General features: G+C 44.7%; 1 protein-coding gene across 2 annotated transcripts in view; it reads left to right on the forward strand.

Annotated features, from left to right (window-relative positions):
• RXRA (retinoid X receptor alpha) overlaps window positions 1-25124 on the forward strand; it is a 271189-nt gene that overhangs the window by 187437 nt on the left and 58628 nt on the right. For both annotated transcript variants that reach the window (XM_074294066.1, XM_074294067.1), the window contains 3 exons: window positions 1168-1433; window positions 12264-12414; window positions 16348-16527. In XM_074294066.1, coding sequence (XP_074150167.1) covers window positions 1168-1433; window positions 12264-12414; window positions 16348-16527 — 597 coding nt within the window. The remainder of the gene's footprint in view (window positions 1-1167; window positions 1434-12263; window positions 12415-16347; window positions 16528-25124) is intronic.

A 25124-nucleotide genomic window follows, 5' to 3' on the forward strand; every position in this document is an offset into this window, starting at 1 on the left:
CCACAGATCAAACACTCGAAGGAGGGAAGGGGCTGCGGTGTGGGGATGGGTTTGTTGGGAACCTGTGTCAGGTTCTTCGTCTGCATTCAGAGGGGTGCAGAGCACAAGGCCCAGAGGGCACCAGTTCATGGATTTCGGGGATTCCGTTTTCTGTGTGTCGTGGAGACGGCTGCAGCCGCTTTATCTTGTTTTGTCTTGGGGAAGTTGGGGATCAGAGAAAACGTGTGGCCCACCATCCTGCTTCTCACACGCCCAGTGGCCTTCTGACTGGGCTGTGGGTAATTTGTTTATCCCCTAATGGGCCGGCATCCTGGTAAAGGCGCAGGGTGGAGAGTCATAATTAGTGTTTGCTGAATGCTTTGAAATCCCCAAGATGAAAGGCCGCACTCCCACACCTGAGCCCCTGCTCTGCAGTGCCCTTCATCCCACTGGCCGCTCACAAGCCTGGCATTACCCCCTTGCCACCTGAGCGCGACTCCCACGCCCTGTTCCCTGCCCCTGCGTCCCACATCTGAAAGAAGGGCTCTCTGCACCCAGAACCTGACTTGCTTTGACATCACACATGGCCCACCTGCCACAAACCCTCTCATGGATTGTCTTAGGTTTAGTGTAACTCTTCCCCGCACCCCTTCCCTCCCTATCAGTCTTCTCTGGGGATGATTTTAAACGTACCCATGCATCATGAGTAATGTGCACTGTTTCCTCCTCTGCCCCCCCGAAAACCCGCAAACCAGCAGCCTTTGCTTAGGCCCTAACAGAACGGAACTCCCTGTTCTTAGTTTCCAGGTGCGTTTCTGTGTGACCTGGAATGAGACTTAGAACCTTCCTTAACTTTCCTCCCGAGGGAATGGAGGAAAAAGGAATATTGGCTCCCTTGACTCTGAGGGAGCCACCATGGGAAGAATAGACAGATTTCTTCTTCAGCCCCTGGAGAGCCTGGAGTTAGAGAGACGGGATGCTTCCAGACAATAACTGTGGGCTGTTGGGTCTGGGAGGCCCTAAGTAGGCAGCTGTGGGTAGGCTGCTAGTCCCAACCTTGGGGCTCCTTCATCCCAGTCCAGGGGAGTCAGACGATGGAGGGCCCTGGTGTCTTGGAAGCTTCAGAGGAAGCCTTGAAAATGAATGTTTTTTGGTAACCATTGTTTTTCTCTTGTTTTTGTCTTGCAGATTTTTCCACCCAGGTCAATTCCACATCCCTGAATTCCCCCACTGGCAGAGGGTCCATGGCTGCCCCCTCCCTGCACCCGTCCATCGGCCCCGGCCTTGGCTCATCCCTTGGATCATCTAGCCAGTTGCACTCCCCCATCAGCACCCTGAGCTCCCCCATTAATGGCATGGGCCCTCCCTTCTCTGTCATCAGCTCCCCCATGGGGCCTCACTCAATGTCTGTTCCCACGACCCCCACGCTTGGGTTTGGGACAGGCAGCCCCCAGGTGAGTAGCCAAAAAGATAGCCGCTGTTGGCTGGGATTATGGGCACTGGGTCTTTCTAAATGGTGAATTTAGCACTAAGGATGATGAAGGTATCGTGCTCCTTGACCCATCTGCCACCGGACTGCATCTCCAGTAATGAGTTGTATTGAACCAACCCTCTTTTTAAAAAGGTCCCATTTTTGTGGTCACAATATACCGATGCTTCCATGTGGTCAGGGACTGGTCTGCAGCTTGGGTTAGGATTCATTCTGGGGGTCAGGGAGGTTAGGGATCCTTCTGAGAATGGGGCCAGCGCACGACTGGAGGATTGGATCAGTCCGTGGCCAGGGTTGGGAGTTAAGCTGAGAAATGGAGGCAGGCTAATTGCCTCATTTGAGGGAATCAGATCTGTAAGTTCAACCTCCTGGGTCCCATGTTCTAACCAGAGGGCCTGGCCCTCCTCCGTAGCTTTATTGCTATGATCATGCCCTCATTAAATGGTACTAATTATAAGACTTTTGCCTGCATGGCATGTTGGGCCAGGGTCGGTTCCAAGCAGATTCCAGGCCCTGCTTTCAAGGAGTTTACTGTCTCATGGGATTGACCAATAAGGCCAGCCATTCCATTTTACAGATCAGGAAACTGAGGCCCAGAGCTATCACATGATTTGTCCAAGGTCATAGGCATGAGAGGAGTGGGAGCCAGAGTGCAAACTGAGAGCTTCCTATTTGTGACTCTCGCCGCATTTCACTGCCCACTCCCTCTCTCACTGTGGGGCTGACTACAGAAGTCTCAGGAGCAGAGGAAGGGGGGGCTGTAACTCTGGGGTGATGGGAGAGCTTGCTCAGCAATTACCAAGGAATAATGATGATTTGTAGCTCATTTCAGGGTCGATAACATTATCGGGATTTGGCAAACATCTGGCAGGGTGTTTCCTAATGGGCAGAGGGCTTAGCATTCTGTCATTTTGGGACCTCTCCCACCCCCTGCCCCATTCCTCAGTGCTTCCATCAGCACTAATAGGAGACGGGGACACCCCTCAGAGGAGGATTAGGGACAGTTAGCAGAACCCGTAGGAAAAGTCAGCCAAGATCCAGACTAGAACTAGGGACTCCTAAAAGGAACTGCAAGTCCTATTTACTCTAGGCAGTACAGTGTTGAAACTGGAAGTGTGAGCGGATTCCAAAATCTGAAATCTGTCCCATTGAATAAATCCTCAGTTCAGTTCCAGCTTTCCCCACTGTTGTGCAGGATGAGTGAGGAGAGTCACCCCCTTTCTCTGTACCTCAGTGTCAGTCCCACTGGCATGAGGGGGCAGACAAGGTTTCCAAGGTCTTTTCTGCTTTTGAAGTTCCATGAGTCCAATTAATAAGTCATACATCCAATGGCAAGAAGCTTTTCTCCAGGAAATCTTATAGGTACTATTGCTCATGAACTTTCCCAGGGCGACAGGACCCTGACTTCTAGAAAACCAGGATTTTAGCATTTTGAACAGGGGTTCTTTTTTTTTTTTAATTTAATTTTTTTGTTTTTGTTTTTTGAACAGGGGTTTTTAACTTGGGGTCCTTGCACATATATATGACTATGTTTTATAAATATTTTGATGGCTGCATTTCAATATGGAGTGTCCCAGAAATCTTAGTGCAGCTTTGATTTCTTAGAATAATAAGTAGATTTGAAGATTCACATTCCATGCAGCCTCCTTGTGAAAGCTTTAATAGCTTAACGTGGCACTAAGACTTATGGGATACCCTCTGTTAATTAGTTTCCTTTGAAGTCCTGTGGATTTTGTGGATTTAAAAACTTTCTGAAGGGGGGACCCAAAGGCTTTTCATTAGATTGCCAAATGAGTAGAACTCCTGAACCCTCTTAAGTTCCTAAGAGATTATCTAATCTAAGCCACTAAATTTATGGTTATGGAATTGAGAACAGGAGAGATCGAAGGATTTGCCCAGAGACACATAACTAGCCTAATGCCTGGTCCGTGTTGTTGTTTTGTTGTTCAGTTGTTTTACTTACTATCTCTGGCTCTTTGTGACCCTATTTGGGATTTTCTCGGCAGACATACAGAATGGTTTGCCATTTCTTTCTCCAGCTCATTTTACAGATAAGGAAACCGAGGCAAACTTGTCCAGAGTCACACAGCTAGTAAATGTTTGAGGATGGGTTCAAACTCAGAGGCTTCCTCCACTTTGCATCCTATTGCTCCTAGGTCCCGTGGTTGGTCCCTACTGCTCCTAGGATAGTGAGGATTTGAAACTTAGAATGCTTGACTCCCAAATCCATATTCTTTCTGCCACACCACACAGCGCCCAGGAATAGACTACAGGATTTGAATTAGGAGAAGTTCATCTGTATCCCACCTACCCCCTCCCTTCAGCCAGTGTGAGCTTTGGGAGGGTGGGAAACACGGACCCCACAGAGAGGTCAGCAGCTGTTCGGCAATATGCTGATTCATCTCCTTCTTGGCCCCCTTCCTCCGAATCCCCTCCTGTTCCCAGCCCAGAAGAAAATACCCTTGCTTGGCTGGCTTTGAAGGGCCGGCCCTTTATCGGCGGGCTCCTCCCTGGCTGGGGTCCTTGGCTTCCCAGTGAGCGAAGGCTGGGCCTGGCTCCCATTGTCTCGCTGCCAGGTGGCGGTCAGCCTTGCTTTCCTAGCCTCTTCCCCCTCTTTCCTTCCCCAGGCTGCCCCTCAGCAGCGGGGGCTGGGAGGGAGAGGTGCTGATTGGAGATTATGCAAACCTACCGCCATCCCAGGCCTGAACTCATTAAAAATAGCCGCTCCTGGCTGCCTGGCTGTCCTGCCCTGCCACCTGTTCTCCACGGGCTGAGCGCTGCCCACTTAGCAGAAGGGCAGATTAAGGAATTTGCCACCAGGATTTTATTTATTGGTTCCTTGGGATCTGTTGGAGTCAAGACACCTGCTGGCTCTCTCCTCTGATTCATTGCTTCTTTACTTTGGCCCCGTGACCAGGATGGCTGAGAGAATCATGCCCTCAGTGGGGTGAGGGCTGGGAGGAGTCCCTAGCAGGGCAATTGAGTGTTTGCCTGAATAAACAAGCCTGTTTGACAGTTTACTCCACTTTTATTCCTACTCACGTGTGTTTATGTTTACATAAATATGTCTATGTAAACATATACTGTTTGTTTTTCTTGTGTTTGACTCTTCTTGACCCCATTTAGTGTTTTCTTGCCAAAAATACTGGAGGGATTTGCCATCTTCTCCTCCAGTTCATTTTACAGGTGTGGAAACTGAGGCAGACAGTTATATGGCTAATTGAGTTGGGTTTGACCTATTAAGAATTTTTATGGACAATATATTAATTTCATAAAGGGAAAAATAAAATGATCCCTGCCTTCCAGAAGCTGATATATATGTATAAAAGCTTACATTTGGCGTTCTGTGGGCACTCTTCTTAGCAGTTTAGCTTTCCTGGCTGTTGCTGATGAACAGGGGGAATTAGTCCCCCTTTCATCCTGAAGGCTCCTTACCTTTACTCTGGTATTCTTTTCTAGGCATCAAAGTAGATTTCAGGCCATGTATAAGGAAGAACTTTCTAAGCACAAAAATTGATCAATAATGGAGTGGTAGTGAGGTCCCTGTCACTAGAAGTAGCCAAGCACAGCTTACCCACTGGAGATGCTTCAGAGGGGATGACGATGTGGGGTTAGATCAGAAGGCCTCTGACATCATTTCAAAGCCTAGAAGGAGTAAAAAGGACTTCAGCCTTGGAGACCTGGGGTGGACGATGGGCTTTGAAGAAAGTGTCATCTAGAAGCCCGAGGCCTATGTGATTATGATGATCTTGTTCCTGCTCCTGCCAGCGTTTGCTCCATTCCATGAGTGTGGGTTGCCGGAGTCCGCGGCCCGGCTCTGGGGGGCCTGGGATGGCTCAGGGACCAACCTTGCTCGCCCAGTGACTTTCAGTTTAGTTCATAAAGTCCTACTAAGTGTAGACATGGTTCTAGGGGTAGGAAAGACTGTGCTCAAGGAGCTTGAGTTCCATAGGTTATCAGGTGGGCAGACCCTCTGGTTGGCTCTCCACCTCTTCACCCAGCAAGCTCTGTTTCTCCTGCTCTCCTAAGCTTCAGGACTGATCCACAGAACGGCCGGGAGCAAGACCTGCATGGTCAAGTCCGGCCGGGGTGATCTTTCCCGAGCTGGCTCAGCCCTTCCTTTGGCCCCAGGAACCAGACAGCATTCCTCCTGCTTAGTCATCCTCCCTGGGCCTGCTTTCAGACTGATTAAGGAGACCCCTCCCTCTTGGCTGGGCCAGGGGAGAGGGCAGGAGCCTGAGACTAAGAGAAGTGCCCTTGTGTCTCACTTTGTCATCTTCCTCCATGGGCCCATCCTTTTCGGGGCAGGCCACGGCCGGAGGGAAAGGGGCCAGTCCAAACACCACTGAAATCTCCTCTTCTCCCTCCCCCCTTGCATCAGTCCTGTCCCTTGTGAACCAAGCCAAGCTTCAAGGTTCCTGTCAGGTTTCCCCCTAGAAACGGGGCTCTCCCCTGGTGTGGAGATGGGTGGAGGGAGGGAGGGATTCTTGCTGAGCCATCACCACAAGCCCAGAGTTGTCCAAACCTGTGGGATTCACTGACTTTGGCTGTTCTCTGGAGGCCTGGAATATTCCTCCCTCTTGCTGATAGTATTGTCATGTGTCAGCCGAGGATGGGACCGTAGAAATCCTTTCGTCTTGCTGCTTCATTATTTACCGAAAGGAAAACTGAGGAGAAGAAGAGGGGCGTGTCCCCAGTCACTTAGCAAGTTCCTGACCCAGCCCTGAGGAGATCTCCCACATGCCCTGACTCCCATCTCTCTCCTAGTCTGCTCCTTTCCCCTGTCTCTGGATGGAAGTGAATCCACAGTGACCTAGTCTATAATTTCTCCTGGTGGTTAGTCGTTTATAATTCTTGGTCTCGTGCTTTTGTGTCAATTCAGTATATATTTTATCATTTTCTTCCCGCACTCAACACTTTCTCTTCTTATCTTAGATGGCTAAATTGATTTTGATTAAGCAGAAACTTTTAAAAATAGAAATTTTCCATTTTAGGGTTTCTTAATATGTAATGCTTGTTTTTCTTAACCTAGAAATTTAAATTTCTTTGATAACTGATTTTAATAATTGATTTTTATTACAACTCTGTGCATTTATTTTGTACATTTAAAGACATTATACTATGAAGGGAATCATAAGCAGCACCAGATGGCCAGAGGTGTCCACAGCACAAAAAAGGTGAAAACCCTGGCGTGTTTTGTCTTTTATGATTGTCCTCCCTTCCTTTTTCAGTAGCTAGTGCAAGATGCCGTGTGGGACTGAGGACACAGAAGCCCAGAACAAGAGATTTGTGTTGGCCAAGTGAATGTGATCAAAATTGTGTGACGTAGAGCACTAGAGAAAGGCAGAGAGGAAGGCAGAAGAGAGACCGACAGACAGGGTAGGGAGAGGGAAGGAGACAGAGACAGAGAGACAGAGAAGCGGGCAGCAGAGGGAAGCTAGAGAATTAGGGATAGGGTGGGGTTTGGATTAGTCAAGGGTTTAATTACTAGTCCTGGTTATTTCAGGAAGTCACACGGACTTCAGGCGGGGGAACTGAAATCAATGCCCAGGGATATGAAAGGGGAAACTGAATCCGACCACCCTCCCTCCCTAAGCTACCCTACAAATCCATCTTCAGGCTGTGGTGGCGGTGGTGGGATGGGGCCTTGCCCATGCCTCTCTCTGGGCTGGTGTAACTTGTCTTCCCGACAGAGGCTGGGAAGACATGCAGCCTTAATGGACTTGGCCATCTGTCCCCTGTCTGAGAGCATTAGGGGCAGCCCTGGCAGGGAGGTCGGAAGGAGAGAGGACGGAGCCTTCAAAGGGGGGCTGCTGCCCAGGGGGCCCAAGAGAGGGGCAAGAGAAACCATTTGTTTCACACTTAAGGAAAACTAAGGAGGCCTTCTCTGAAGTCTTTGCTCAAAATTACATTAGTCATCAGGGACAGAAAATAAAATTTAATTTCTGATTTTTAAGCCAGTGCTTGTGAGAAGAGAATCCTTTCACAGACTCTTTAATAATAATAATAATCACAATGGAAGGAGCTGCAGCAGCTGTGGTAGTGGTGGTGGTTGTAGTGTTTATTTAATGCTTTAAGATTTTCCTGCCCCCCCCTGATCCTCCCAAGAACCCTGGAAGGTCGGGTTGCCTCTGATGGCTTGGGTCCTGCTGTGCATTACGGTCACTGTGCTTGTGTCCCTTCCTTAGAGGGAAGCACTAGGAGAGCCGCGTTCTCCGAGGTTTAGCTTGTTTTCAGGAACATAAGCTCAGGTCTAAGTGTTGATTGATTGGAGGACGGGTTGATAGAGAACCATTCGATCCAGTGCAAGTCTTTGTGCCAGGCACAGTGCTGAATGCCTGGGATACTGGAGCAGAAGGGGAGTGCTCCGAGCCTTCCAGGAGCTTCTCCAGAAAACGTGTGCTGTTTGTATGTAATGTATGTAGAACGCAGGGAGCTTTGGGGAGGGAGCACTGCAGCCGCTGGGGGGATCAGGAGACCTTCACGGAGAAGATGGGCCTTGGCTCCTGGGAAGGAAGGATTACAAGAGGTGGGGATAAGGAGGCAGGAGAGTGAGTGCAGGGTGCAGAGACCCTCCGTACTCCCCCTCTGGCCTGCGCCTGCCCCTGCCCGCGCTCCCTGCTCTCACCCATAGAAGATCAGGTTGATTAGAGGAAGGCGGGGGCCCCTTCAGCTTTGGTGCTGCAAGCTTCTGTGCAATGAGGAGCTTTCCTTTGAGAAGGGAGAGCCTCGGAGACCCCGACGTAGGCCTTTCCTCCCTGCACCTGGCCGGCCCTCTCTGGGAGGAGAGTCAGGTGGGAGAAGGGCAGATGCTGAAGCAGCAGGATGGTGCTGGCCAAGGTGCTCGGTCACCTGGTAGGGACCACTTGTGGTCCGCCATGCCTCGTTAGCTGTGGAAGCCCTGCTGAGGCAGAGGGAGGCCAGGGGATTGGGGGATGGGGGGCTGCAGACCTCCCCCCCACCCTGGACTAGGCCGCTCTCCTGCAGCTGTTTCCAAAGGCTTCCTGGAAGGGGCTGGGTGAGGTGGGAAGAATGGGGCAAAATGCTGCCCCCATTGTGTGGGAGCAGGTCCTGGAAGCGAGCGGGGCTCAGAAAAATCGGACAGAGGGAAAGGAGCACCAAGAGGGAGGCTCACTGGCCTCAGAGAGACACCGAGGCAGTATTCTCCAACCCTATGAGTGAGAGAGCTCTGGGCTGGGTATTATAGAATTGTGGAATTTAAAGTGGAAGGGACCCTTGCCCCAAGGCAAAGAGGAAGAAGGATCATATAATTAGAGGTGGAAAACGGGTCTCTTGTGCTGTGGTTAGGGGTTATATCAATTTCTCAGAGTCATCCTCTAGCTGAAGTTTGACCCCCACTTCTGTGACTAGTGCATGGAAGAAGAACCGGATTTAGAACCAGAGGACTTCAGGTTCTGCAACTTACTCTTTGTGTGATCTTGGGCAAGTCGTTTGATCCTTCTAGAGGGGCCTCGATTTACTTGGCTCCAAAATAGAATAATGAGTAGGAGCTGGATCCTGTGGGTGTCTGGAAACAGGAGAGCCTGGCTGTATCTGTCACCTGCTGCTCTTCTTTTGGGGAAGAGGGGTTGCCCCTCCCTGTTCTGGTTCTCCCCTGAGGTTCCCCGAGGCCCAGTGCGGCCCGAGGTTAATTCTCCCAGTGCCTGGAGAAATCAGGGCCTGGTCCCTGCGTTAGGAGGGAGCCCTCCCAGCTCCCGGCTCCCGGCCCAGCAGAGCCAGGCGTTTTCAGTCCAGGGCAAGGCTTGGCCCCTCTGTTTCCCAGAGCAGTTAGGCCGGGTGAGGAACTAGGGCACATTGTGGGGACAAGGAAGCAGGGTGGGTGGCCCCACTCCAGCACACTGTCCCATTGAAGTTTCGGGGTAGCCACAGAAAGAGGAAACAGCGGGGAGTTCTTCTCCTTGCTCCGCCGAGCTGACTCAGTACCTTCTCTTTGGCTTTTGCTGAGTTGGGCTCCATGGGACAGCGTCAGGGAGGCTGGGGCAAAGTGGCTGGAAGGGTGAGGGGGTCAAATTTGCAGTGAGTGGTCCTGATGGAGACTTCCCAAAGCCTTCTCAAAAGCAGAGTGCAGAGAAGATCCACGTCTTAGTGTTGGGACCTCTTTATACTCTTAAAAAATATTCAGGATCGGTTCTCTCTCTATCACACAGATGTGTAGTTGGAAAGGACAAAGCATCTGAATAGAAAATCACAAAAATGGCGTTGACCTTGCAGACCCCCTGACAAAGGCCCAGGGTACCCCCCGGGTTCGAGGATCATGCTTTGAGAAGTGCTGAGGTGGGAGGTAGCCCCTGAAGAGCATGACACCTTTGAGGAAGGGAAGGATTTCAACAGGTGGAGGTGAGGAAGGACTCCAGGCTCAGGGGGATACAGAAGGTATTAGATGGCAGAACAGGATTGCAGAAATTGCTAGAGAAGTTTGGCTGGAATATAGATTGTGAAGGAGAACATTGGGAAATAAGGCTGAAGAGGTAAAGTTCATAGGATCATCAGCTTAGAGTTGGCAGTTAACTTTGAGGCCATTTTGACACTGGATTATATTCACAGACACTGTGACCTCCAGTCACCCAAACCCAGTGATTTGAATCCAGTTAAGAGAGACATCTTTTTTTCCCTAGAGGCACTTGGGAACCATTGAAGGGTTTTTGAGCAGGTGAATGACACTTGTGCTTTAAAAGTGAGAGGCTCTAGGAACTTCCTTGGTTTCCTTTAGGCCACCAAACAGCAAGCACTTATTATTCAGCTACTATTGTGCAAAAAACTTGGAGGCAGCTACTACAACTGTTATTCTCCTTCTCTAGATGAATAAACGAGACTTGGATTGTTGAGTGTTTTGTTCCAAGTAGCAGCTAATAAGCAGTAGAACTAACTAGTAGATAGATGAGTGGGGGGACGATGGCCCCAAGGCAGATCATTATGTGTGGTGTACCTTTCCCCTTATAACAGGAGGTAGTGCATGCAGACTTCTCTCTACTCAGCCCAGGTCAGCTTTCTAGGACAGTTTAACCTCAAAGCTGCCTTGCAGGGACTAGGGATAGCTATGGTTTCTTCATTCCTTCAAAGGGAAACTGAGGCCCGGAGAGACGCCATAAGCTGTAGCAGAATCTTGCAGTCATGGATCCTCAAAATTTGTCTGTCCGCCTGGAGTTCTAATCCGGGTTCCTTCCGGAGATTTGAACCCCCGTGGTAACTCTCTGACAAGCAGAGCTGACCTTCTTCTGAACATCTCCAGGGATGGAGAATGCTCTCCCAGACCTTTTTCATGGAACTCCGAGAGTGGCCCTCTTCACACAATGAATGGTTAGGGGAGAGCATTTTCTTCAGGGCTAGTGGTCAGTATTAGGAACTTAGTTCTCTCTCTCCCCCCCCCCCCCAAACTAATCCTCTTCCTGTTATCTCAGAAAGGAGGAAGGGGATAACTTTTGTTGGGGAAGGCAAATGGATTTCCCAGATTGAGAAGTCAGGTTTTCTGAGGCTACTGAAGTACACGGCAGAAAAGATCTGTTATTCCCATGACATTTGTAAGTGTTTGAGAGTTGTTCCTTTCCTCGAGGGTGTGGAACAGAGGAGCATTTTGGAGAAGAAAACAAATATTTGTCTCTTGTAAGTTCCCTGGGGTTTGGCAGGAAGGGGGCCAGTCCGGTGAGGGGGAACTTCCGAATGGGCCAGGCTCAGCAGAAATGTTAGTGGAGACAGGATGGGGAAGTGGAGGGCAAGAGCCAAGCCCTGGGGGAGGAGAGGTAGAATGCTGATATGCTGAGAGCCCCAAGAGGCGGAGGCTGCATCAGACAGGGGCAGCCGGGATGGTGAGTGGAATCAAAACTGCCCTGTCACTCCAGTGTTGCCAGGGCGACAGGATGAAGTTCCCACGCTTCCCTTCCTGGCCAGGTTTCAGGTCCTGTTAGGCCTTGGGGGGTGGGACTGAGCTTCCAGAACTGAGGTATGAGAAACTGACTAAGTAGTCAGTCCTCATTTTGGAACCTAGAACTCATCCCTCATCCTCCTGTTCTCTGCCCCACCCTCAGTCCTTTCCCACTGGGCATTAAACTTTCCATAGCCTTGCCCTTGCCCTTGCCCTTAAGGAGTCTGATGTTGTTCCAGGCCCAATATCCTGAAGAGGCCTCTCCAAGAGAGACTTGTGAGGAAGAGAGGAGCAGGGCCGAGCTGAACTAAGGCTCCCCTCAGGAAAAACAGAGTAGTGATGTCCAAGGTCCCTCTATAGGCTTTTGTACAAGAGAAGTGCACTTTACGGGGCAGACTTGTATGGAGCAGCTGCATAAGAGTGGGACGTCATCGTACCTGTGTGTTGTGTCTCTCAGAGTCTAGCAGTGTTCTATATACCTGGAAACTTACTGCTTTTGCCGAAGTGGAAAATGTGCTAGATTTGGAATAAAAAGACCTTGGTTCAAACCCTGGTTTTGCTATTTAAAACATCAAACTTTGACCAAGGCACTTAATTTCTATGATCCTTAGCATCCTTATCTATAAATGAAGTAACTGGACTAGGGATGTCTTCTAGAGTCCCTTGTAGCACTAACTCCTATCTCCCGTCCCCTAGTCCCTCAGCTTCACAATGGAGGCATCGATATTTGTATTATTTATCTTATGTGGGAAGTTTTATTTTGTAAGCCCTAAAGCCCTGAAGAAGTGATAGCTATTATTGTCAGCAGCGGATGGCTTATGGAGAAGTGGCGGACTAGAAAATGGGTACGCCAGAATTTCTTCTTCCTTTCTTGGAATATCATCCTGATGTGGCCTTCTGTTTTTACCTCTCCAGCTCAACTCGCCAATGAACCCTGTCAGCAGCACAGAAGATATTAAGCCACCTCTTGGGCTCAATGGAGTTCTTAAAGTGCCCGCCCATCCCTCAGGAACCATGGCCTCCTTCACCAAGCACATATGTGCCATCTGTGGGGACCGCTCCTCAGGTAAAGCTTCCAGATGGCAGCTGTTCCAGAGATGAAGAGAGACATCCAATATGTGCATGGGGGAGAATGCCAGCATGGGAGACACTCGATTAAATTTGAAAATCATTCAGTTCTGTGCAGAACACTCTGCTAGGCACTAAGGGAGAACTTACAGCAAAGCCTACAATTAAAGATTGCTCTTCCTTTTGAACCCCATTCAGCCTACCCCTTAGATTCCAGTTCTGGCTGCAAAGATGCCCATTAGATGCACTCACCAACTCAGCAACCTTTTCCTTGTACAGATATCACCAAGATGTAGTGAAAGATGAACTAAGATGTTTGGGGAATAGATTCTTCTGGTAAATAGTTTTCTCCATAATAGAAAGTACACAAAATGATGGGATTTAGAGCTGGGCAGACACCTTAGAGGCCACAAATTCTAACACTCTTATTTTATTCTGAATTTAACAACTCCCTCCCCCAAGGAAATATTTCCATGTACAGTGTAGAATAGGGGGAAAAAAAAAGGATTATATGTAAAATCATGAATCTCTAGTATATATATCTTGCTTTTTATTATTTAAAGTATATAAAAATTCAACATGTTGTTTTCAAAGTCACCTATCTTGCTTATTTGTGTAAATCTTATTTTAAAGATGAAGATACAGAGGCTCAGAGAGATGGAATGACTTGCCCAACCAAGGCTATTCGGTAAATAGCAAAGCAGGATTCTAACCCATAACCTCTAAAACCAGTGCTCTCTCCAAGACAGTACATTTTGCCTATCTGTTTCAGCCCTAAATCTTATTGTTTCTCAGTCTTCTTAACGATCTTTTTTCTGTTCATTTATTTTTGGGAGAAGTAGGAAATTGGGGTTAAGTGACTTGCGCAGGGTCACACAGCCAGGAAGTGTTAAGTGTGTCTCAGGTCGGATTTGAACTCAGGTCCTCCTGACTCCAGAGCGCTTTATCCACTGCTCCATCCCCCTTGTTAGTAGTGAACTCACCTGCCTGATGAAGGAGGCACATCTCTGTCTCTGGTGCTCTGAATTTCCTGTGGTGGAAGCTCAGAATCTATTGCTTGTCATTGAAGCTTTGTTAGCTGAGGAAATTCCAGGACCTTAAGGCCATCTTTTATCATTCCCTTTTAGAGGGAACACCAAAGGGTGTAAGAACACACTCTTTAGACTTTGGAACAAAAAATAGTAAGTACTGTTTAGTCTCCTTCATTTAACAGATGGAGAAACTGAGGCCTGGAGAGGTGATTCTACCAGTGAGTAGAATGTTGTTTGCTTCCTGATTGCTCATTGCTGATTATCAGGCTTTGTCCCCTGCTAAAGGCATTTCAGACTGGCCCGAGGAGTCTTTAGGAAGCCTGAGGGTGCCTCTGAGGGCTGTCTCTGACTTGGTCAGGTGTTGCTATAGAGACTGTGACCTAAGGAGACCTCCCTCCCCCTCAGAGAGGAGACCCTGCCCCTCCCCAACTGAAGCAGACTGCTTGATGACATGGCCTCCAGGCATCTCCCCTTTTCCTCCCTCCTCTTCCCGCCTGTGTCCAGAGATTGATAACCCTCTGGGCCAGCTAAGCTGTAAAATCCAGAATCTCATCATGAATGAGGCACTGGAGCTCTGGAGGGAAATTGGAGGTGATGATGATACCATTTATCAGGCAGCCCTAGCCTCAGGCAGTTTCATTTTGCTAATTCCCCTCTTTTGAAATGCTTTCACTGGGCTTATCCTGGACCAAGACACATTTGTGCATGTTTCTGACATTCTTGCCACCGGGTGTGCATAAACCTAGACATTCCTCTGCAGTGTGCACCTCTCCTTTTCACATCCCCCACTCTCTCCCCACCAAACACACCACTCACCCTTGCATTAAAAAAAAAAACAACAAGCTTGTGCAGTTCTGACCATCTCCGACACCATATCATGGGACCCTCCACCATTGCTGCCACCGTTGAATTTTCTGTCTCTATCTCTTTCTCACACACACACATCATAGAAATTTCTTAAAGCCTTGATTTTATGAACATTGGGTAAGGATTTCTATAATCAGAGAGGTAGCAGCTCCAGGAAAACTTGTGTCATGTTGAGGCCGTGGGGCCAGTCTAGCTAAGGCAGATGTTTTATTTGGGCAGGAGGGGCAATCACAGAATAATAGGTTTAGACCTTGACTTTTGGGATCATCTACTTCAGTCCTCCTTTTTACAGATTAGGACACTGAGTCTGAGAGTAACTAAGCGACTGAAATTCTCCCTCAGGACCCCTGAGTTAACCAGGGTTACAGAGTAGGGGTTTATATTCAGGTCTTCCGGCTTCCTAAATCCCAAACTCTCAACTTCTGTGCTGCCTCTCCAGACATAATTGGCTGGATAGATTGGGGTCAGGCTCTGGGGGATCTAGAATGATATTTTGGTGTTAGAAAGGCTGAGGAGCAGCAGCAGAGAAGTCTGCCTAAAGGAATTCCCCCCTGCTAACTGATGTAAATAGTGTGGTTTGCTAGAAAAAGCCCTAGATGGAGACCTGGATTCAAACCAAGTCACTATATGATATTATTTAAGTTATTTCCCTTTTTCTGGGCCTTATTTTTCCCTTTGGAAAATGAAAGGGCTAGTCTAGACAACCTTTAAGGTTGATATTCTTGATGTCATAGTGTGTATCTAAAGAAGGCTGAGAATGATTCTTTCTGGTTCCTTAGAATTCAGAAGTTCAAAACCTTATCCTTGACTCTTGCCAATCCCCTCTTCAGCTTCCCCTCACAGTCAGTCAGCTGCCAAGGCCTGTGGATTCTCTTGACATGATAATTCTTGCATCTGTCCCCTCCTCTCCACTTCCACTGCTTCTGAATAGTCCATAGGTCTATTATAACATCTTCCCTGGACAATGATAACACTCTCCTAACTAGTTCCCCAGCCTCTGGCACATCCTTTCACCAGAATACATGATATTACCTTGGTATTCTAAGACTTTTAGTGGTTCCTTGTTACCTAAGGGAGAAAACATAAATTTCTTAGCTTGAAATTTAAGTCATTTATTAATTTGTCTTCAGCCTACCCTTCCTAAGCTTATTTCACATCCCTCTCCTTAATTACTTCTTTAGACAGAATTTGTCGGCAGCCAGTTGTACAGTAGATAACATCCTGGAGTCCGGGAGAACTGAGTTCAAATATAACTTTGGATATTTACTAGCTGTGAGGCTCTGCCTCAGTTTCCTCACCTGTTAAATGAGCTAGAGAAGGAAATGGCAAACTACTCCTGTATCTTTGCCAAGAAAATCCCAAATGAGGTCATGACAATTTGGTTGAAATGGCTGAAACAAGTCAACAACAACAAAGAGCCAGAGTGTGCTACTAGCTATTTTCCCTTCTTATTCCCTCCTTAGGTAGGCCCTCTCTGACCTCTTGGATTCTCACAGAACATCTCTGATGACTGTATTATAGTCTGCGTTAGCACATGTTCAAATCCTTCTTTACTTTTAAATCCAACTCAGATGGATTTATTCTGTCTATCAACCTTCTAAAAATATTCTTTGCAGCCATAGAACAGATCTGTAGAGTAGGACTTCTTAAACTTTTTCCACTCATAATCTATATATCGGTATACAAAATAGGCATAAAAATAAAATATTTACTAAAAAATGAATCATAATTTCATCCCCCTCCCCCACATTCAGTTACAAAACCTCATATAGGGCTGCAAACCAGACTTTAAAAAGATGGGCTTTAGAGTATATCCTAAGTCTAACTTTGCCCAATTTCCTACATTCTCAAGTCTATCTGTTATGTTTCCCACCATGTATCATGCTTCTACACACATGTCACTTCCCCTCCAGTTTGTAGGCAGGGTTTTTCTTCGAGTTTATCTTCACATTGCTGAGCCAAGAGTCATGTGCAGAGTGAACATTTAATGCAAGTTCATTGAATTGAAAAGCATCTCTGCCCTTTCATTTCAGGTAAACATTATGGTGTGTACAGTTGTGAAGGCTGCAAAGGCTTCTTCAAGAGGACGGTCCGCAAGGACCTCACCTACACCTGCCGAGATAATAAAGACTGCCTGATTGACAAACGCCAGCGGAACCGGTGCCAATACTGCCGCTACCAGAAGTGTCTGGCCATGGGCATGAAGCGAGAAGGTAAGATGAGGGAAGCGGAGGACCTTATATCTGTGGCTGTCTCTGACCCCAGACTGTACACCACGTTCAAACTGGGCTAGCTGAGGGAGAAGTGGTCTTCATCATGGTCTCCAAGGGAGAAGTGGTCTTCATCATGGTCTCTGGGGACCCACTTAGAACTGCTGGAAATTTCTTAGGAAAGGATTACACAAAGGGGAGCAACTCTCAATTTTCTAAGACCTGCTTATCTAGTTGTGGTTTTTCCAGAATTCTGACAGCTACTTCCTTGTTGTCTTTTGGTTTTGGGACCTTTTGTTATACCTCAGCATCTCCAGGGCTCAGAAAATGGAACAACAGAAACCACATAAACCAAGCCTTTGAAATCCTTCCTGGAGGGCACCTGGCTTAGCTGATAAAAATCACCTGTGTGGCAAACAGGAGAGCCTGGGTTCAAAACCTAGCAATTCTTAAGGAATTGCTCAGAATCTTTCCTAGTGGTTCAAATTATGATGTGAATGGAAGACAAGTGGAAAGGGGCTTTTATTGTAGAATTCACATAGCATTGGTTTTTCTGTATTTTTTCTTCTATCTTTTACTTCCCCTTTAATCACATAAATTTAGAAGAGTCTTAGAAGTTGTCCTGTCACGGCTTTGACCTAGGGCTGTAATCTTTTCTGTGGTACTCCTCATAGATGGGGGAGCTTCCAATTACAGGCAAACTCCCACCCTTCTAAAAGAGACACATTCCATTATTATATAGCCCTTATAGAGTGTTCAACATTATTCTGGAGAACAGCATCCCTGTAGCTTCAACTGGTAGTCCTTCCACTTTCTAATAGAGATTCTTAATCTTTTATTATGTCATATTTCCCTTTGACAAACTGCTAAAGCCCATGACCCCGTTCTCAGAATAATATTTTTAAATGTTTAAAATAAAATACAAAGGAAAACAATTATATTAAAAGAAAATCTCAGATCCCAGGTTAAGAACCCCTTTTCTAGAGACATACGAACTATATTCTGCTCCTGTATCCACATAATATCTTCGCCATTAACCATGGAATCATAGAACTTATATGACGGGACCTTAGCAATGATCTAATCTAATTTTCTCATTTTATAGATGGGAAAAGAATCCCAGAAAGAGGAAGTGACTTCCTTTAGCTATACAGTAAGCTGGTAGCAGAATCAGAAATAGAGCCCAAGGCTCCTCACATCCACCCAAATCTCCCTTGGCTAAAAGTCTTTGGTGGGTTCCGAGTTTCTTTGGTAGAACCAATGTCCCCAAGCTTTGCTACAAACAGCTGCTGAATTTAGATTTGTGGCGTCATCTACCTTTGACTCCCAAGTGGCATTTCATTGTTGTAGGTGTAACTGGGGTAGTTGGTTTTTCCCTTCTTTTTTTTTTTCTTTCAGGGTTTTGTTTTTACTTGATTCAAATGTCTCCCTTCAACCTCGATAGTTTTGAGGCCCTTTGAAAAAACCCAAAACCTCAGTCTGGGACATTTGCTGCTGATCGGCTTCCTTTTAAGGTCTGCTCTGGTTGTGAGCGTGGTTATGGTTAGAAAGCAACAACTTAGTGAACCTTTTTTGGTCCTGAGTCATGTCTCCTTTCTCTTTACACAGACTCCTTGTCTGTCAGCATCACTGCAGAGGGGACCAGCAGCTCAGGCCTGCCATACCCTTGGCTTTCTTTAAGGAAGGGTCAGTGTTTGGCAAAATGTTCTTTTTGGATTCTTCCTGGCTAGAGAATTTCTTAGTACTTAGGTAGTTTTGACAGGTAAATGATATAAAAGGTCATAAATGACTTTATATCAAGATTCTGCATGTTAGGGGTTATGTCAAGCCTGCTAATGACTTCCAGAGAGATAGCAGGGCACCCAAAGAATTAGATCTCCATTAGCAGAGGTCAGGCTCCTCAAGAAGCCTTACTGATAATCCCACAGTATACCTTCCCATGCTAGGGCAAGTGATGGAGTTTTGGTTCAGGCTTCCTGAGTGATTGGTGATTGTACATTTGCTGAGATGGCCAGTGAAACATCACATATTCCATTTCTAAAGATTTTTCCCAAGGGTTCTAAACTCTTTAAGAGATTATTCTCAAGGAATCCTTGAAGTGCCATCTTCTTCCTCAAAGCTTCCCTAACATTTAGGAGCACATCTTAAGGTCATAAGGTACCACTGACGTGGGAACTAAAAGAGACCCTAGAGTGCATCTGGTTATATCCTATCCTTTTGTAGAAGAGAGAGATTAATCCTAGAGAGTTCTGAGTTTCTTTAGTAGATCCAGCATCAAAATCCAAAGTGACCTGAGTGGTCAATTGCAGTTAGCATTTGAATCCAGGGAACCATAATTCTAAATCCAACACCTTTTCTTCTGTGTCATGCTGTTTGTGGGAGATTATTGTCCTAAGTTTTTAAGAAAAAAAATTAAATCGCACTGTACTTTGTATTACAGTTATTTGTGTCTGAATCATATCCATGCTACTAGGCTATAGATCTTTGAGAATTGGAATTCTATCAATTAACAGTCTGTGGGTGGAAAGGCTATAGGTCAGATTTAGTCTTCAGCAGTAGTTTGCCAGTCACTGGTTTAGCCCAAGTGTAAGTTGAACAATGCCTCTTGGAAAACATAAGGCTTGTGCTGGGCTTTGCAGGAAGGGCAAGATTTGGAAAGAGTCAGGAAAAAAGAAAGGGCATTCTCAGGAAGGGTCATGGATTGCAAGAAATCAGAGGAAAGAGTGAGTATGAGTTGTGGAGGCAGTGAAAGGAACAGGCTGGAGGAAGTGGAATGACACATGTTGATAAATGAGGAATGGTTTCACTTGAGGTGTTTGATTTGCTTGTTGCCAGCTCACTTCAGTGGGTCCCATAGGAAATGGAATAATTGGCAGTAAAAAGGCACAGGAATCCATGTGACTATAGTCCGGCAGGAGCTTGATCTGGAATCTTGAGGAAAGATCTCTACACCCCCAACCTTGAAAGAATCCTAAACTGATTGTGAAAAACCAGAAACCAGGGAAGCCATGTTTGAGACTGGATGCACATTTTTTTTTTTCCCATTGTTGTTCCAAACCGTATTTGGGAGGGCCACTTTCTGGCCTTTATGGCTGATGAGGATACCACAGAGCCTCAGTCCTTTTCTCCAACCACTCAGTATATTCTGAATTTTGGGTCAGAATCCCCAATTTTGAATCCCAGCTCTCATATTTAGAGCTGGTTAGTTATTTGATTACACTAAGCTTCAGTATCCTCAACTACTCAGAAGGGAAAGTCATAATTCATACTATCTACCTCACGAGGATTCTGTGAGGAAAGTGATTTGTAAAACTTGAAAGTGTTGTAGAAATCTGACTGATGAAGAAGAAGATAATGATGGCGGTCATCCTGAGCTCCTCTGGTTCTCCCTGGGAGTCTGTGCCCATGAGCCCCAGCTGAGCGAAGAAGGAGGGAGCTTTCCTGACCTTGAACCTTCCAAGAATTTCCCCACCTGAATGCGTGTTCAGCCTGTGGGGAGCTTATCCTCCGGAGCATGACAGCTTATGATGCCATGGTCCATTACCTTTCATGACCTGGCTTTAGGGACTTTTGTCATGAAGGAAAAAAAGAAAGGAAGGAAAAAAAAGAAAGGGCAGCACCTGGCAGTCATTGTTATAAAACAGGACAATTGTGGTTCCTCATACTAGCCAATACATTTGGGGATTCTCAGTTATTTTTTTAAAAAAGTATCCCTCAAGTGCAATCCTGTGTGTGGTGGCAAAGAGAGGGACCCTGTGTGGAGAAATGTTAGTGTCTTGGAGTTAGGTTTTCTGCCACTGGCTTAGCTAATCCACTAGAATAGCTTCTTGGACTTGGCCAGCCCTGTTAACAAATGCCCAATTTGTTGGTTGGTTCCAATCATTAAGAGTAGTATAAAGGCCTTGTTAGTTCAACTGTGGGGTGATGACATTTCTCATGAATGGCATATGTAACCATTATGACCTCCTAGGAACTTGTGCTATTTCCCAGATGATGGCCTGGTTATGAAATCCTTACGTAGCCTGACTTCATGCTATGGGTGTAGAAATTACTCATGGGTTTCTGGTGGCATCCTGGGTTCCATAATTTTTAACACGATCACGCTGTGGGCAAAGGAGAAGAGGAAATGTGAGAGGAAAAAAGACAGGTGTTTGAAAGAAATGAGTATGTGGGTGGAAAGGAAAAACTACTGGGGGAAGGATGGTCCGTGGAAAGAACATCAGCTCTTGGGTCAGGATGTGGGCACTTATCCCACCTCCTGGGCTCACTGTCTTGGGGATGTGAGCCTCAATTTTCTCATTATAAAATGAAGGAGTTAGGCTGGGTGGCTTCTTTCCAGGTCTATATGTATCGTCCTATGATCTGCCCAGTAGAGGCCATCCGATTGCCAGGGGACCAGGACTATAGGTCAGAGAGTGATGTATCCCACCCACGAGTGCCAGCTTCTGCTAATCAGGAAGATCCACAGCTGTGTTCTCTTTTTCTGGTAGCTTGCCAAATTCCTGGAGAAAGAACTTGAACTTTTGTTTAGCTTTCCTAAGACACTTCTTTGTGGATGTCATCCATTTCCTTGAAAACCTTCAGTGGCTATAGAGTCATGTTTAATTCAACAGATATTACGTGCCTTCTATTTACTATGCTAGGTCTTAAATTCAACTTCAAGTCTCTTTACAATCTGAGCTTTTTTTTTTTCTCTTTTACCTTATCTTCTCTTAGGAACTCTCAGTATTCCAATATACATTTCCTCCACTCTTGGCAGTAGACTGCTTTGGCCCATGCTTGTTCTAACGCACTCACCTGGAGTATCCTTTTCTAGTTCTGTTTCTTAAAGATCCACTTGTTCCTTCAGGGCCCAGCACATTCAGTCTTCTTCATCCATCTCGACCCTCATCTCTTCTGTCCTTCCCTGTCTGGATTGTTCCTTTGGCATTTAATATATGTTTTCTGGAAGTGAGGGTGGGGGGTGGATTACTGATATATTTTGTTTTTATATCACCTACATTTCCCAGTTTTTCCCTCCTTCCCAGAGTCATCCTTTATGATGCAATGAAAAAGAGGAAGCAATTAAGCAAAATGAAGCAACATATTGAAAATTCTGACATTATATATAATGTTTCCCTTCACCTCTGCAAAGAATTAGAGATGCCTTCTCACATTTCTTTTTTTCAACCACACTATTATAATTTCACAGTGTTCAGTTTTTATTTTTCTCTTGTTCTTTTTTTTTAACCTTGTTGTTTTTCTTTCACATAGTATCAATTCATATCTTCCCATGTTACTTTTCTATGTTTTCATCATATTGTTATTTTTTTCTATTTTTCCAGTGAATTTTCTATTACATTAATGTATCATAATTTGTTTAGTCTTCTCCAATTGATATCAGTGGAATACAGGTTAGATTTGAGTTGGAGGACTTGTGTTTAAATCTTGGCTCTGTTAGTCACTATTTATATGACTTTGGGCAAATTAAACATTTAATTTCTCTGGTCCCCAGTTTCCTCATATATAAAGTGAGGGGCTTAGATTAGGTGGTCTCAAAAGACCTTTCTGGTTCTAAACCTATAATTCTTAAAAAAAAAAAAATGAAATTAAATTGGGACAGCTAGGTATCACAGTGGAGAGAGCACCAGCCCTGAAGTCAGGAGAACCTGAGTTCAAATGTGATCTCAAACACTTAACACATCGTAGCTTAGTCCCAATCATCTCAGCAAAAATAAGCAAATAAATAAATAAAATCTTTGTTATTTTTTGTTTTTAACACTGTCTTCATTTAAAAACGTCACCAGCAAGTCATCTCTTGTAACAGTAACAACAACAAAAAAGTCAGCACATTAATTGTGTCAATGCATACAATATTCCATACCCATATTCCACAACTTTCTGCAAAACAGATGGGGACATGCTTTTTCTTAACTCTTTCAGGGCCAAGCTTGATCATTATAATTATACTGAGTTCATAGGACTCTGCTTTGTTTCCAAATTTTTTGTTTATGTAAAAAAGAGCTAATAGAAATATTTTGGTGCAAATGAGGACTTTCTTTTTGTCTTTGAATCCCTTTGAGCATACAGCATACACCTTATATAGTCTTTGTTATACTTCTGTGCACATGTACCGAACTGCCCTTGCTAGGAAAAGGCATCTCTTCCTTCTAGATCCAGTGTAGTAGAAACTCAGTCTAGTTGGTAAGATGATGAAAAAGCAAGAGTTTCTTTTTCATCTCACCAAATGAGGTGAGATATGCTCTGCTAGCTAGCTGTTATTATTCACCTGAAGATAGTCACACTAAGTGCATGGGATAAAGTGATAACACCTGTGATTTGGATGATTAGTATCAGAAAAGATCTTTAGAATCCTAAGGCAAAGAGTTAAGAGCTTTACAAAGAGCCCCTGGAATTTTCAATCTAAAATCAGTATGTTTATAGTGGAGAGGTAATTGGGCTTAAAGGTGTCCTTCAGTTTGAGGCTTGGCTTTTGAACCTTCTCATTTGTGGAAAATGGCTTAACTTCTATGGAAGTCTCTGGAACTTTTGTTTTTTAATTGATTAAATGAGAATATAGACTTTACCTATTACCCTGGATTATTGTAAAGGAAGAATTTGCAATTTAAAATTAAAATGCTATGTAAGTAAATTTACATTGTTAATTCTATTATATTGAAAACCTAGTTAAAGATTAAGAAATGAGAGAGACCATTGGCTTGCAGGCTATCAGTATCTTCCTACCCATATATATGTCCACATACCTGTAGATCATCAGAAACCTCAGACCTAATGTTAACTTCTTTGAGAAGAGAATGGAGGAGGTGTTGGACATTACAATTACGAGTTAATATCTTTAAAAAGAAAATTAATTATACTCGAACACAGGGAAACAACTGGATACCCATGTGGGCAGACACTTGGTGCTAAATGTTTAACATTCGGCTCTCCTAAAACTCTTCGCATTCTTTAAAGTTTAATCTATATTAATTACCTTCTCTCTTATCACTTTTTTAAGCCTAGACAGTCAACAAAACAAATAAACAAAGCCATGATTTGTAATATTTGCTGAAGGTACAAATGCTCACAGTAAATAATTAATAAACCTCAAGCAAAATAAAAGCTAACTAGTACACTCGGTTGTCAGTGGATGATGGTCTGATTTCTTATGTCAGGTAGTGAATTCAATATCAGATTATATGAAATGATAAAAATGGGACAATATGATATACAGGTGAAAGCAGTCTTATTAAACTAACCTATTTTAAAAATCCATTGGTGTAAATAATTGGAATGTAAATACAAGAACAGATATAGACACAGTCCATTACTCTTTCTTAAGGAAGTTTAGCCATTATAAATTAATAACAACAACAACCAGGAGGTCAAAAGAGCCAAGAAATTACTTCACCCAGCAAAACACTGGATCTCTTTGTCATATAGAGCTCTATATCAACTAAGGCCTGTACTGGTTTTGCATAAAAGATTGTTTATAAGATTTTATAGAGGATGATTGTGGTCTGCCAACTTTAAAACAAGTTGAAGCAAACACGAGTTTAAAGCAAACTTGGGGAGAGATCCAAATAAGCAGAATTGTTGTGAAGGTAGTTATAGATGAAACTAGGAAGAGTACAATAAATAAATGAAAAATGGAAAAAATCAGTAACAAGATTTCCCTCCCCATTAGTCATATTTAAAACACCCCATTTAGATCCCATAATAGCATAGTTGTGGCTGTATGAGAGAAAAGAAATTCCTTTAGAGGAAACAAAGATGGAAAGAGCAGCAGGAATAAGTCTAGTATATATAGGGAAGGTGTTCTACAAATGACAAGTTTAAAAGAGGACATTGAGGTATTATTTTCAAATATCTGGAAGATGTGAGAATTAATAAAATCTTTGAATAAATTAAGGTCTTATGATTGACAAAAATGTGACCAGGAAATATTAATATGTCTTCTTTCATCACCAGTATAATATTTTTATGAGGATTATGTACACACACACACACACACACACACACACACACACACATATCCAGGGTATCTTTGTAAAGGCTTGAGAAGAAGGGATAAGGTAGACTTTGCAAATCATGTGTCATTTCAGACCATATCTTTGTAACTACACATGCAACACACAAGCCTAACTGAAAGTTATAGCAAATATAAGATGCTACTGTTGCTATTTAATTCTTTTTGAGTAAGAAAATCAGACCAGAAGGGGGGGAAAAAAACAATGAGAAAGAAAACAAACAAAAAAGGTTAAAATACTATACCCTGAACCATATTCAGTCCCCATAGTCCTCTCTCTCAATGTTGTTGGCATTTTCGATTCCAAGTCTATTGGAATTGCCTTGAATTGTTGCATTGCTGAGAACATCCAAGTCCATCACATAATCTTGTTATTGTGTATTTCTGATTCTCCTCACCTTGCTCAGTATCTGTTCATGTAGATCTTTCCAGGCTTTTCTGAAATCAGCCTGTTCATCATTTCTTATAGAACAATACTTCATATCTATTACCTTTATATACCATAACTTATTCAGGCATTTCTTAACTGATAGGCATCCCCTGAATTTCAGTTCCTTACCACTACAAAAAGAGCGATTACAAACATTTTTGT

The sequence above is a fragment of the Sminthopsis crassicaudata genome, chromosome 2 (assembly GCF_048593235.1).
Source record: "Sminthopsis crassicaudata isolate SCR6 chromosome 2, ASM4859323v1, whole genome shotgun sequence".
NCBI lineage: Eukaryota > Metazoa > Chordata > Mammalia > Dasyuromorphia > Dasyuridae > Sminthopsis > Sminthopsis crassicaudata.